The sequence below is a fragment of the Hippocampus zosterae genome, chromosome 11 (assembly GCF_025434085.1).
Source record: "Hippocampus zosterae strain Florida chromosome 11, ASM2543408v3, whole genome shotgun sequence".
In the NCBI taxonomy this organism is placed as follows: domain Eukaryota; kingdom Metazoa; phylum Chordata; class Actinopteri; order Syngnathiformes; family Syngnathidae; genus Hippocampus; species Hippocampus zosterae.
In genome coordinates, this window is record NC_067461.1 from 8,779,440 (window position 1) to 8,794,842 (window position 15,403).

The following is a 15,403-nucleotide window of genomic DNA, read 5'->3' on the forward strand; positions in this document are numbered from 1 at the left end:
ATTCATAGGAATAAAATCTCAGAGAGGAAAGTGGTAATTTTATGACAATATTGCATATTATTGTATATTATGTGAAAAAATCTGAATTTTATGAGAATTGAATCACAAACTTATGATAATAAAGCAGAAAAAAGAGAAGATAACAGAATTTTATGGGAACACTAATTTATATTCACAAAAAAAAAAAAAAAAAAAATTTTCGGAGAATTAAAGGGTAACTCTACTTAAAAATGACCCAAAATCATTCTTTACAATATGTTCTATGCAGACGCTACTGCATTTATGGAAGCAGCAATATCCATTAATTTGTATCCATCTCAGAGGCGGCCATTTTGCCACTTGCTCTTGAGTGAAAATCGCTTCAGTTTCTCAGGGTCTTGAAAAGACCAATCATAGTTCAGTGTTTAGTCATGTGACATTCACATTCTGATCTGTGATTGGCTGTTTTTCAGCCCTGAGAAATTGAGGCGTCATTTTCAGTCAACAGGAAGTGCCAAAATGGCCGCCCCCCTGACATGTAGAAAACTGGTGAGTTTTGCCACTTACCGTAATTCATATTCCACAAACATAATATTATACAACTACCATTTTTAGACTAGTAGGGCCACATAGAACAGAAATGTTTTGAGTTGACTTCACATGAATAAATAATCACATTTCCTTTTGTTCCTTAATGACGTCATTATATTGATATTTGCAAAATACAGTCGAGCAGGGTTGACATGCCCACCTTATAAACTACAAAAGTGCCTGTAAACAACAACAAAGAAAAGCTTTCCGCCGTGCAGACAATGTGATTTGTGATTTATTTTTTTTCTCCGTGTTCACGGAGGTGTAATAGAAATGCCAAGCAGGCGGCTGATTTACTCACTTAGTCAAATAGTCCTCTCAAGGCCTTTGTCGGCGTAGTCGCACGTGAGACAACCTTGAGGTTGGCAGGCCGTATATTATTCGCATCAGGGACACCTTCACAGGTCCAAGATACGCGTGACATGTTTAACATTGTTTTACAGTGCATTAGGAGACCTTAACATGTGCTGAGCCCACTTTATTTGCTCATACATTTGGCAGAGGGGTTTAGTGTCAGCCTGATGTTGAGGGTTTGCCGCTCGCCTCCGCTGAGCCATTTGGAGAGAAAAACATTTACTGACAGCCTGCTGAGAAAGCGGCTCAAAAATTTTAGTTTTTTTGTTCTTTTTCTGTAATAGTAGCTGAACAGGTTTGAACTACAAACAATGTGCACGATGTGTTTGGTATATGCCATGGATTTATATTTAGAAATTTTGCAAGACGATGCAGAAAAACAAAGCCCAATGTCGGTCAGGCCTGGCAATATGTATTGTCAGGGACCATCTGGCAGACTTCCGTTGAGGTAGCTGACCAGAGCTGCGGCCGTCGGGTTGTCGGTAGTTGGTAGTTGGTAGTTGGTAGTTCTCGATTCATTGGTCAATCTACACTCACACATGGTCACGTACAGTGGATCTTGATGGAAATAAACAAATCACAGCTCCAAGCTTTTTGTGCCAAAAATTTCAAGTGCCAGTGATACAATGGATTTTCTTCATACTCAGTCAGAATGCGCTGGGATTACACGTTGACACGTGTTCTTGACGTTCTTTGCGTGGACTGTATACGTATGTTAAAGTTAAAGAGAATTGATAGATTCACACAGAATTTCTAGTATGGGAACCAATCCCAGGTGTCAAAACAACACGTTCACTTCTGAGAGAAGCATCTCAGCACCATCGATCGGCCTCGCATTCCCAGGAATGGTTATCATTTTTTTTTTTCCCAGCGAGTGATGCAGTGTCACGATCAATACACCCACTGATGGTTAAGCATTCTCAACCTTTTACGAATATCGTTGAGGATCGATCACTCGCTCCTTCCTAATTGTCTTTGCATTCTGCAATGTCGTTATCTTTGGTAGCGCAAACAAGCCAATGACATTTTAAGAGCCTGGAGGTTGTGTCACATGACTCCATTGAGGTAAAGGTCAGAAAAAGCGGATTCATTATCGTCCACAATATTTTCCTTGCGGCACCATGTGGAGGGGCTATGTTCTATTTCCATATAAAAAGCCATTTAATTATAGGAGGGTGAAAGACTCTTGTTCTTCTTATCAGAGGAAATGATAAGGGAGTAGCAGAGTGAAAGTCCATTTTGACATAATTGGCAGCGGAATTATTTATGACATTAATTGCCACATTATCGACTGGCTGTCAGCCTGCGTGTCAGTGTGTCCATCTTTCTTAGCACAAGCAGACCGCTCAGCCTGAGGCCCCCTGACAAGCTAATTAGAACAGCACAGAACCACCCCCCGGTCCCACAACCAATGACAAATGATTCTTGTCGAGGACGGCGCGATGGAAATAAGGGCCACGCGCATCTAAACAGTTGTTTCTGAAACCAAATCTCTTTTTTAGGGCGCGGGGGCCTGCTCTGTTATCAATGGCCACTTGTCACTCATCAAGACGAGTCCCCTTTCTTGATGTGGCTTCTTGTATATTTGCATTAGCTGATGTCAGTCAGCCATCACGGGTGTTGGCTTTGAACGTTGTGACGGGATGATTGGCCTTTCATGATTTTGACAGTGGAGGGAGTCACACAGAAGAGCGAGCGGGCCTTTTGGGGAGGTGAAATCACACTCAGCTTCCACTTGTGTTATTAAACTTGGGAAGTAAATAAGCAGAGATCGCAAGTGTCTTGCTGTTTGGGTCAGATTGTAGCAACTAAATGATCAAATTCAACAATTCTCAAACAAAGGTTAAACATGTATAGGTACAGTATATGTATGCAAGGCTCAAAATAACTGAAGAGAAATCTTGGTTATCAATGACTTAATTTGAGGAACAATGTAGTCATTTGGAGGAGCATTTTTTTTGCAAGTTAATCAAGGGTTCTAATATTTTTTAAACGATGAAAATAAAATGGGGAGGTTCAAAGAAGCTACAGCTGTCGAATACTTTAGCATTTCAGTATCCTGCTGAAAATTGCACGAAATAGTCGCATATTTGGATAAACTACTGTATATATATACAGTATAAAATAATCACTTATTAAATGTTAGATTCATATTGTGTACAGCAACAAATTGAATTTTATTGTCTAGATACATTTTCACTGGTGCCACTTAAACTTTAAATTATCCTGTGGGCCTGATCAAACCTCCTTGCGGGCCGGTTCCGGCCGTATGTTATACAACCCTGATGAACAGTAAGGCGTTTTTAGATGAAAAAAACGACCATGTGTTGTAAAAGATTTTTAGATGAAAAAACGACCATATATAGTATATGCATATTGTAAGGCGTTTTGAGACGAAAAACGCCTTACAATACTATGTCGTTTTTTGGGGGCAAAAAACGCCTTACTATACATGGTCGGTTTTTTTCGGCCAAAAAAGCCTTAATATACATGGTCGTTTTTTTTGTTTTTTTTTGGTTTAAAACGCCTTACTCTATATGGTTGTTTTTTTGGGCTAAAAACGCCTTGCTATACATGGTCGTTTTTTCGGGCTAAAAACGCCTTAATAAACATGATCATTTTTTTCAGCTAAAAACGCCTTACTATACATGGTCGTCTTTTTTAGGGTTACAACGCCTTCCTATACATGGTCGTTTTTTTCGTCTAAAAACGTCTTACTTTTCGGCCAAAAACGCCTTAATATACATGGTCGTTTTTTCATCTAAAAAAGCCTGACTATACATGGTCTGACTAACTGGCGTTTTTATCTAAAAACTCCTTACTATACATGGTCGGGCGGCCCGGTAGTCCAGTGGTTAGCACGTCGGCTTCACAGTGCAGAGGTACCGGGTTCGATTCCAGCTCCGGCCTCCCTGTGTGGAGTTTGCATGTTCTCTCTGGGCCTGCGAGCATTTTCTCCGGGTACTTCGGTTTCCTCCCACGTTCCAAAAAACATGCGCGGCAGGCTGATTGAACACTCTAAATTGTCCCGAGGTTTGAGTGTGAGCGTGGATGGTTGTTCGTCTCTGTGTGCCCTGTGATTGGCTGGCAACCGATTCAGGGTGTCCCCCGCCTACTGCCCGGAGACAGCTGAGATAAGCTCCAGCACGCCCCGCAACACTTGTGAGGATCAAGCGTTTTTTTTGTTGTTGTCTAAAAACGCCTTACTATACATGGGCGTTTTTTTGGGCTAAAAACGCCTCACTATACATGGTCGTATCTTTCTTCTAAAAACGCCTTGCGATATACACGGTCGTTATTTTCGGCTCAAAACCCCTTATATACCTGGTATTTTTTTCCAACTACAATAACCTTACTCTCCATGGTTGTTTTTTTTTCGGCTACAAACTTTCTTTTCTGGTCTTCCTCTCTGAGCACGGCAGCTGAGCCACTGCCAAACCTCGCTTCAGACACTTGAAAAAGAGAGAGGGAGAGAGAGAAGAAAAATGACAGAGCCGGCTCTCATCGTTCACTTCAAAGAGCCGGCTCTTTGTACCGGCTCGTTCGCGACCGACACATCACTAAACACTTCAAACACGTGTCACTGTTGTAGGTTTCAATTTGCTGCAAAGACAGGCTCACGTGAGTGGGGCTCTCTTCCCTGTTTGGGGAGCTATTGAGCTAGCTAGAAATCTAGCATGCTAGCTAGCTATCATAGACATAGAAATGGAAGTTTCAATGTGTTTGTAGCAACTCGCAATATGCCACAGAGTCTTACTTATGCTCAGGACAGTCAATGGAAATGTCAGAGATCATGCGCTCTCGTGAGCGTCTTCCCTCAGTTTGAAATGCTACCACGGTTGTGCGGTCGTTTACAGTGTGTTGCGCACCGACTTGCCACAGAAGTGTGTGTGAGACCATATTCCAGCTGACATGTCGTTCAGGAGCGTGGTCACTCGTGGTGGCGTTTCAAAATGACAAGGTTTATTTGTCTGCGTTGTGACATGCTCACAGGAAACTGGGACTGACAGCCCGAGGAGGCAGGAAGAAGAGGGCCACACAACAACACACACACACACACATAAATGCACGCTACAAATGTCATCCTTCCCCTGGCTGCAGTGCGCGCCCAGCCATCCTGCTGAAAAGAGCAGACATTTAAAAGTTTGTGACATGTGTCACAGTCACTGCCATTGAGCCAGTGCCGGTGACAGAGCTGGAATTGACAGGCGCTGAGCCACCGGAGCTGGCTGGAGGACACACTGAGTTTGGTAGGTGTCACTTCTCATCCTCGTCAGCGGCGCGTTTCTTCGCGAGCTGCCACACCGGAGCGCAAAAACGCATCTCGGCAACGACGCCTTGACGTTTGCTCGTCTCCGAGTTCGTAACGTATGCGTTTTTAGCGGCTGGTAGATTAATGAAGGTGTAATTGATAGACATTCACCTGCAGGCTGTGGCCTCTTTGACCCTGAAGTCAGCATCACTGCTGCTGGCGGCTTGAGAGAACTTCCTGCTTGAGCAAAAATGGCACGCTACTTCATCAGAACAGATCAGTGACATTCTGCATTAGAAGCCCCGCGGGCTCCTTTGCATGCGCATGCGCTCAGAAAGATAAGACTGTTTCCACAGTCGGGTCGAAAAGCGCTATGCCAGATATCCTAGTGTCAACTTTCAGTCTGGTATTACCATTTAGGAATTGCAGACATGCTACGGTATGGACAGAGGTCACCCAAAATGCAATGAATTTGATTTTTAATGGCAGTGTGGTGGAGAAATGCCTTGCAGTTCTGAGGTTGAGGGTTTGAATCTCCGCTCCGCTCTTCCGTGTGGTATTTATGTGCTTGCAGGGGTTTTCTCCAGGTACTGTGGCTTACTCCCATGTTCCAAAATTATGCCATTAAGACTCGAAATAAGTATGAATGTGAATGGCTCCGATTGGATGGCTGGCAATCTGGGGTGTAGATTGTTCAAAGTCAGCTGGGACAAGCTCCAGCCCACCCTGCTCATTACGAATCAGTGGAAAGAGAGGCGAAATGTTATGTGGCCCTCACAGGAAAATGTTTAGGGACGACTGACCTTGGCATTAAATTTAAATATGCTGTTTGTGTTGGAACAGCCAGGTCATGTCAGTAATTTAGCAACATACGCTAACATTGGCAGCACGCCTTATGTTTCATGCCCTCAGTGGTGATGCATATGTTATAATAATGTAAACATTTGATAGATCTGAGATTTGGAATGAGTATGACATTTGAGGCAAGTGTCTGTGGCCATGTTTTATGGGTACCATCAAAGGAATCCCAGGGGCATGTAAATAATCACCGTACAGGGTCAACTGAATGAAAAGAAGCGCTGAAACGATAAAGAACAATACAAGTACAAATTGTAAAAGGCTAAAGAATACATTTAATAACAATAACAAAAAAGTCCTGGGCTGACAGAAGCGGGGAAGTTGAATTTGAACATGAATTTAGAGTTTAATGTAAGAACAAGTTTAAAATGCCTTTCTGAATGTCAATAACATTGACTAAAACAGTACAATTTAAACATTGGCCTGCTCTTTTTCTTATCTATGCATTGGAATGTATTAATGGAATGAATAAAGGGGGACATTTACATGAGCCATTTAAAATAAGAGAGGAGTAAAGAGATTTTTTTTAAAAACTCGAAATTCCCAAAATTTCCAACACCGGGCAACATTTTAGTGCTTTGTATTTTGTGTGTGTGTGTGTGTGTGTGTGTGTGTGTGTGTGTGTGTGTGTGTGTGTGTGTGTGTGTGTGTGTGTGTGTGTGTGTGTGTGTGTGTGTGTGTGTGTGTGTGCGCGCGCACCTCGGATGTGTCCGTGTCAGGTCTCAGGTGTGTGACCGTCACCCCTTTCACCCTTGATTAGTGGCAGCAGTGGATGGGTGATCCATCATGGCTGTCAGGCCAAGACACGCAATAGGTTGGACCCGTTTGTCCCTCGTGTGTGTGTGTGCGTGCGTGTGCACGCAGAAGGAACAATACCATCTTGAAGCATCTTTCTGCTACTAGGTCGAAGCAATTATTTGATTGAGTGCATTATCAGCGGAACGTAAATAAATAACACGTAACTCAACTAACATATACAACAGTAAAGCAACAAATCGGTAACTAAGATGGTAGAAAGCACCGAACGCCAAAATCAAGAACAAATCTGAATCATGCTGAGTCAAATGTCAAAAAAATACAAGTGAGTTTTGAGGCGGGTTTTAAAGATGGGCAGCGAGGAGACTTGCCGAATGTTCAGTGGAAGGTCATTCCAGAGAGAGGGACCAGCAGAAATAATGACATTATTTCTCTTTTCCGGGTCATATCAGCCATCTTCTCCAATGTCCCACTTGTGCCCGGACACGGCAGCGCCATCAAAGTTGGTCGTTTTGGATGAATCTGTTGCCTTCGGACTGCTTGCCATAGTAGACGTAGCGGCATTTGGTGAAGACGCCTAAAAAAAAAAAAAAACCCCACAGGAATAGAATTTTTCAGCTCGTTTGGATAAAGTCGCACAGAAGTTGCAGTTCAGCGACAGATATTGTCATATAACTAATATTGATCTCAAATGAAACAAACTAAAAAAAAACTACAATGGGAATATTAAATCAAAGCTTTGAAAGTTGTTTTGAGGGCAAAGTATGCGGGCTTGTCCTGAAACCGAATCAGAGGGCATGTTAGAAAGGCACAAATGTTCACTATTCGCCTTTCAGTTTTTGCGGTTTGCGATTCAAGATTCGCTATTCGCGGTTCGTTTCTTGCGGTCCACAATTTGCAGTTTGTTTTTTGCGGTTCGTTTTTCGCGGTTCCACTATTCGCGCATAATTTTTTGCCGTCCATTTTTCGCGGTTCACCATTTGAGAATCTGGTAATTTTTCAAAATAAAACATCTTTCAGATTATGAAATGAATGAAACGGTATGTATTTATTCTTTCCGTGCGGCCCGGCACTCAATGACCCGGCGGTTGGGGACCTGTTCTTGGGCGTTCGCTGCGCATGCTTATATTTTCATACCCGTGTTTCAAAACAATTCAATATGCTTCCACGATGTGACATTATACGTTAATAATTTAAGCGCAGAGCAATTTACACAACGCCCTGTATCATCAGACAAGTGAGATGTTTGTCCTTGTAAAAGGCTATCGCATCTCAAGTCACACGCCACCACTTGATGAGACAGGCGGGCCATGGCTTGATATCACCTCTCGTCAATCAAGGCAAGGACAAGCGGCATTAGTGCTGTCAATGATCCTCTGACAGGACAACAGATCCGTCTTTCGCCAGGCTTTTTAACATCGACATCGAGTGCGCTGCGGGAGGCGCTGATGAGGAGGAGGAGGAGGAGCGATAAGAGGAGGGCCCGGCCGCGTAAGGTGGCGTTTGCTCGGGGGCGGGATGAGGGCTGCTCCGAGTACAATCACGTAATCTAAAGAGACGCTGTCAAGGGCGGGGGAGAAGATGGCGACTAAATGACATAAAGCAGATACAGACGGCGACAGAGATACTGGTGCCATATTAGTGGCAAGCATATTCTGATGCCACAGTCAATTTTAAGCCAACCTGACACATTGCTCTCCTCAAAGTGGCCGCAAACATTTATAGGTAGATATGTATTACATACACACACACACACATACGCAAAGTGTGCAGCCAGACAGATGTGCACCAGTCCCTCCCGGCAGCAGTGGGTGTTCTCGTCAGGCTGCTGCGGTAGAAGCAGCCCACGGGCCCGAGGACAAGTTCAGTCAATCTAAATCTGGACTTTGTAGTGGAGCGGTGCTCATTTCCCCCCTCACAGCCCAGCTACTTGAGGTGATCCAAACACTCAAGTGCGAGAAGCTGTCACCTCCGATAAAATCCGGGACCAGCTCCATGCCTGCCTGCTCCCCCGGTGCGTGAGTGGGATATAGTATGCTCATCAGTCTCTACGTGTGTATGTACGTATGTGTGTGTGTGTGTGTGTGTGGCTGAAAATGAGGAGGTTCCAAACTCCAGCTGCCACACTTTGCCGGAGGACAAAGGTAACATGGTTGGTGACTGGGCCTGGCACCATAGGACTCGGGGGCGTCTGACTCTGCCCTGATCGGAGAGGCAGCTCACAGGGGCTCTTTTCATACGCACAGTAACACAATGTTGTCCGTGGATGCCGAGAAATGTGGTTTTGTCGAGTTTGGAAACAACCGTTCCCATAGAAACTGATGGAGGTACCCAGAAAAGCTGTTCCACAGTCAAATTGTCACCAGCATCGTTTCTATTGGCCAGTCATGATAGAATATCACCAGTATTACAGACACACTTCGGTTTTCGACCATAATCCGTTCCGGAAGGCTGTTTGAAGAGCGATTTGTTCAAAATCCGAAACTATTTTACTAGCCCATAATTATACGATTCCTCGTGTAAGGACGCCGAGAGGAGTCAAATGGCGTATTCGATTCGGGTTTGCTCAGTTTGGTCGAAAACCGGTTTTCGGTCATAATCCCGGGGCGTAAAAATATCGAAAACTGATTAGGTCAAGAACAGAGAAGTTTGAAAACTGAGACTGGATATATAAATCTGAGGTTTTTCCACACCTCAGGACCCCCCACCCCACATTTATGAATATGACAACATTCCATTGATAAGTCTTAACAGGAGGCTATTTGCGTATGTAAATATAATTATGCAAACATGAAGAACACAATGCAATAGGACTCGACTCCTCTTCCTCTTTCATCGGTTTAGCGGCTTTAATTTCATTCGATGGTGCGGGTCAACCTGCTCTATGTGTGTTGCGATCACACCGAATGTCGCCACGAGCTCTCTGAGCAGAAGCCCGTTGAGGAGAACAGGTGGTTTTGTTCGCTAGGCTTATTTTTAATGGATATTCCTCCAACCCTATTTACGCAGAAAGAAGCATGTCCGGGTAGCATTGTCTGCGTTGCTGAAAAGACATTGAGCCCCTATTGTGAGAACGCTCTCATGATGGAAGCACACTGTTGCATTCGCCGAGAGGACGATACGGGATGCCGACTTCATAAAGAAGAGAGGAGCTTAAAAGAACAACCCCAGGTGCAAAGTGACGAGCAACGGAAAGGCCAAACGGTTACTCGGCGAACGCGAGGCCTTTTGTTACTTGGTTATTCTGTCACTTCTAACGGCGACTCCTGCTGTGTGTTATGGTTTCGTGAAAGTGGATCGCCATCGTGGAGTGATTGGGATGTGATCCGCTGAGGATGGCTCTGGCACTTTGCTATCAAGCAGGAGTTCATCAGGTAGAGTCCCAAAGGCGCCGCAAGCACTTAAAGAGAAGTGCAGTATAGTTGCTCTCTTTCTGTCTGCCATCTTTGTCCATCTTCTCGGGTAATAAGCACAAGCTCTCGCTGTGAAGGGAACTTGTCGGACTGTTTTTGTGTCCCTTTTAATGAAAACGGAGCTGGGATTGTAACTTGAGTGAGAAAAAAACTCTCAAGATTCCCCATTGCTGCTGCTCATTTAGTCTTTCCATCGCCAAAACTGGGATTACATCAGCACTGGCAAACTGGCCGAAGTTTCTCCCGATAAGTGCAGAAGAACTGGATCCCTTCAGTCCTTCTCAGTCCCTCACGGACAAGCGCTGAAGTCAGCCGAGCGTGAAGGCTTCGGGGCCCTTCGGCTTCACTTCCTTCATCTGTGAAGGTTAACCATGAACGTCGACAGATATATACCCTCAAGCTTGTGTCTACTGGAATCTTTGGTTGTTCGGCGGCTAGTCTCTCTGAAAATAGCTCCCGTCTCTCTTTTCTGGGTGAACAGTTTATGTCCGGGAGAACTTCTAAAGTTGAATGCTCCCAAGGACGTACAATTCAGAATTTGGCCAAAATGTTCAGGTTAAAAACGCCTCAAAAGTTGGATGGGGAAAAAAAAGGGACATTCAAACTGTCACGACATGTCAGAAGTTCTCACCATACCTCGGCTAGCCCCTCAAGGCCTCACGAGTCCCCTTGAAGTTCTGCTTTTCTGAAGACTTTGGGCTCTATTTTCATGCCCGGCGCAAGTCCAGGGCAAAGTACAGTCGAGCTGCACACACGGATTGAGTTCTTCTTTTGGTAATTCTGTAGGCGGACGTTTGCCTGTCTTCGAAAATAAGGCCCTATGTGGTCCTGAGCCTCTGACAGGACTAACATCGCAGCCATTGCCCTGCACAAGATCACAACTACTACATACAGCTTGTCAAAGATGAAGAATCGTGAACTGAAAAATAATCACCATAAGAACCTAATAAATGGCTGCACATTATAAAAAGTATTTTGCTAAGGCTACATATGGACAGGCATTTGTTGTTAGCGCATTGTTGATTTGATGATTTTGTTTGTTTGGCTTCATGTTTGATTCACCTTAGATGTTCATTCAATGTCATCCGATATGGTCCAGACTTTCTCCTTTGTCTTTTGCATATGTCAATTCATTTAATTTCTATAGAAAGGATTTAGTTTCCTTGTTTCTGAACCATTCTTGTTGTGTCATCAACAACGTGCCGTCTAGTCTTGTTATTCCTTGTAGCGTACGTGAGGTTTCATGGGTGGTTTCCAGGATATTTTCGGTAACCCGCACCCTCGAATGAGAAGTGTGTCACATATTCTGGCTTCAAAAAGATCATGCTCAGTTTTGGGACGTTTCTGTATTATCTCAAATGACGCTTCAATAAACGCTGTGCCTAAATTGGAGGATCCACGTCCAGTTGAATAAATAAGATTGCCGTACTTTAAACCAATCTCTTAATTAGCTGTACTACCATGTGTCACTTTACAATCGCCAGGTATTTTTTTTAATACCTGGCGCCTCGTAAATGACGACTAATAGAGGGATCCTGTTTGCAACACATTTCAAAAAAGCCCATTCATTAGAGGGCATGCGCACACACACACACACACACACACACACACATGCACACGCACACACACACATTATGCAGAGATAAGAGAAAGTGAGAGAGGAGGGAGCCGCAGAGGCTTTAATGATTGTTCCCTGCATACAATCAGCTTGACTCTTTTCAAGGGCCATCAATATGTCACAGACAAGACACATCCGACGGATGTAGCTTTTAACATCAAGGTTATCTATTCTTGGCATGAATCCACTCGCTGTCTCCTTTTCACTTTCGATAACTTATTCCCCTCGGCCTGTCTCTTATTTTCTCCTCCATTCTTCCCCCTTTCGACCAATTTTTTTAATGACTTGAGTTCACCATAACCCCACCCTGCGATTTGCCCCCTTAGCCAACAATTCCATCATTGCTGCCATCCATCTGGGAGAGGAAAAAAAATGCAAGGAGAGGGGTGGCGGGTGGGGGGAGCCAATTAACAAGGCAATTACACTTTCGGTATGCTAACGTGCATGTGGGGGAGCTCATACGGCGCTTGGAGAGGGGGTCCGAGTCTTCTGTAAGAGTGACTTACGAGCGTGAGGTGTACACTGCTGTGAGCCACAGCTATTATTGTGCTCACCATCCATCTCCAGTCACCCTTTTATCAGCCCCCCCCCCTTAAAATATTGAAGCTGTGTTTCATTTCATGGATTGAAGACAACGAGGTAAACCAAATGACCAATGAAAGCCATGAAATACTTTAAAAAAATGGCAACAGGCAACCGAAGCAGAAAGCAAATACACTCCAGATGTGTGTGCAGTCGATGGCACACAGCTGCGTCCCAGAGGTGAAATGTGCCACGAACCTGATTACAAAACCGAAATCATGTTCTATTTGTCCTTTTGTACGGTAACAGACCTCTTACTGGTACACGGAAGATAATGTAAAATGTGAGGACCATAACATATTTGATTGTTGATTGAGAGGAACAGTACCATCACGAGTCAATTGACAGAAAATGTTTGCTGTTGTCCTTTCTTGATGAGGGAGAACAATGTAGGATGAAAGTCAAGGCTCGACTGAAATCTTTCACCACGCTCCTGTTTGTTGACAACAAACAGCCGGCTTTCAGCTGGTGGCCAATACATGGGCAATACACCTTGGAACCTTGTTGCTAGGCAGAATTTCAGCCCCAATGTCTAATTTTAAAAGGAAAGACTGGGACAAACGCAGGTTTTCTGGTAAACATCTCTCCCAAATCAGCACTACTTGAAGAGAATGCAACAAGGCCGGTTAACTCTGTTGAGTAAAAGCATCACGAGGTGCATGTTGCCTTGTTAATGACGCACATGCTCCACCGTGGCGCACGTAGCCATTTTAACAGCTGAGGTGACATCTGTCTCCCTCGCGGGGACTCAAACTAAACTCCCAAGAGTAACTTTGAGAAGTAAAGTGACATTTACCCTCCCGCAATAAAAAAAAAATAAAAAATAAATAGTCCATTAAACACCAATAGCTGCCGTCATGATGCATGTCCGGCGCTCGGACTCGCTCCTGGACGCACCCCTTCCCGACTGTTTACTGCGGCCAAACAACTGCAGCCGCTGCATGTTCTCAACTTCAGCCTATTGATTAAACTTTTAAATAGCTGCCATATAACCCTGGGACATCAGGGAGATTAATTTGCGTCAATGTTCATCTGTAATTCATTAGCCATTTATACTCTACACATCCACACGGGCTATCAGAGAAATGTGGGCCATTTTTCACCCAGCAGAAGCCAAGGAGACTGCGGGAGAGGGAGGGGAAGCAGGAAGGAAAGAGAGGGGTTGCCTGCAATAGAAGAACAAATGGAGAGCAAGGCATGAAGGAAGAACAACAGTGACATTTAACTTGCGCAGCCTCATTCAAATATTAGGAACTGATGATGATATGCAGATCCATTTGAAGTCCAGAGCAGGCAGAGATGCCGATTTGGTGAATCGGCAAGGCTATTTTTGAACACCCCTGTTCTGAATAACTGGAAACATTTGTACAGTTGGGATCATGAGACTGTTCAATGTTGAGGTTCACATTTGAAGTTGGGATACGTTTTGCTGTTGGGAAAATTGTCCGCATGTCACTCAAAACAACTCAGCAAATTGTTTTGGATCAAAAACTTGCTTGCTTTGTTGTGCTAACTAACAGCGTTATCATTAACAGCATTGGCATAATTGTTGACAATTTGTATTTTAAAATTGTTCCAACTTAATTGACGAGCCAAGTTGTGTGTGTTTTTTTTTTTTAAACAGTGCAGCAGACTTGCAACCCTGCATTGTCCGCAATCGTGCGTTGTAATTTCTCCTCTCTGGCAAAATTAATTGCTGACAGGACAACTTTTTAAATGAAAATAATATCATATATTGCCACAATAGTACTTTGTATGAAAGTATGGCAATATTTAATCACAACATGTGAAATTTGTAACTGTATCGGAGGAGAAATATTAAAAACACTCCTCGGAGTTGCTAACTTGAAACACACTGGAAAAAAAATAATGTGTTGAATTTGCTTCATTTCAGCATGAAATAAAAGCATCTGTAATTCATTTCTTGAGTAGGGGAATACAGTGGTCTACTTCTAAATGATATCTTTATCCAGATGATCTTGTTTTGTCCAACGACATGATGAAATGAAATAAACATTTTTTTTCCAGTATAATCCCTACATACGCACTGTGATTTTTTCCCCATATTTTTTTCTCTCGATACTTTCAAATATTTTTTAACATTTTTATTTTATTGGGGGGGGGGGGGGTATTCATCCCCCGTTATCACGCTAAATGCACACTGAATCTTTATCTGAGTTTTTTGGCCAATTTTGTGTTTGGGGAAAAAAAATGTTGAAAATGCTGTTTCCCATTTTTTTTCAGTGGCCATCAATCCAACGCAGATTTTCGCAACTTGCTGGCCCCTACCTGAGCCCTTTGTTCTGCAAATAGCGGGTGTCCACTGTAATATGATTTATTAATTTCACATTTCTTTAGAAAAAACTAATTAATATGAAATCATGCTTGAATTTTACGCACAGACTAATATTGCTGATCAGCATTTCCTTATTTTTCTTCTTCTGGACACTCTTGGCTGCGTTTGTACCATAAGTCATAGAAAAGGTAAAGTATGACAGCTATTCCCATTTATTTGTCGAGTGTAAATAATAACATTGATTCAAACTGGAATCCATGCGATGTAACACGGAAACAGGTATGTTTGACAATATAACACGACACTCCATCCTCGTCATTTGACTAAATAGCCCATCATCAAACGCTTTAAATAGAGGAGGGCATTATTCACTGATGGCTGAATTACAGTTATAGCTGGATAAACGCCTATCAGTCGCTGTACTTCCAACCCGCGAGGACGAGAAAGGAAATTGAATTCAGGGGCACATAAATTTTGACTGAAGTATGATATCCACTGATATGTGTCTGCGGGTGTGTGAGTGTAGGTGGAAGGAGGTTCTAATGGTGAAAAAAAAATGGCAAAATTAATTTCAGTGACATTTATTCCATACGGAGCTGGGGGAGAGAACAGTGGTTACAGTAGCTCTGGAGTGCGGCGATAAGACAAGGTTGCTTTTCACGAGATTATGAAGTTTCCTCTGAGCGTTTTTCATGAGGCATCCG

General features: G+C 43.4%; 1 protein-coding gene across 1 annotated transcript in view; it reads right to left on the minus strand.

The window, feature by feature from the left end:
• Nucleotides 1-6,610: 6,610 nt before the first annotated feature.
• Nucleotides 6,611-15,403, minus strand: part of lrmda (leucine rich melanocyte differentiation associated) — a 230,350-nt gene continuing 221,557 nt past the window's right edge. Inside the window, exon 7 of the mRNA XM_052080056.1 lies at nucleotides 6,611-7,367. Coding sequence (XP_051936016.1) covers nucleotides 7,288-7,367 — 80 coding nt within the window. The 3' untranslated portion in view covers nucleotides 6,611-7,287. The remainder of the gene's footprint in view (nucleotides 7,368-15,403) is intronic.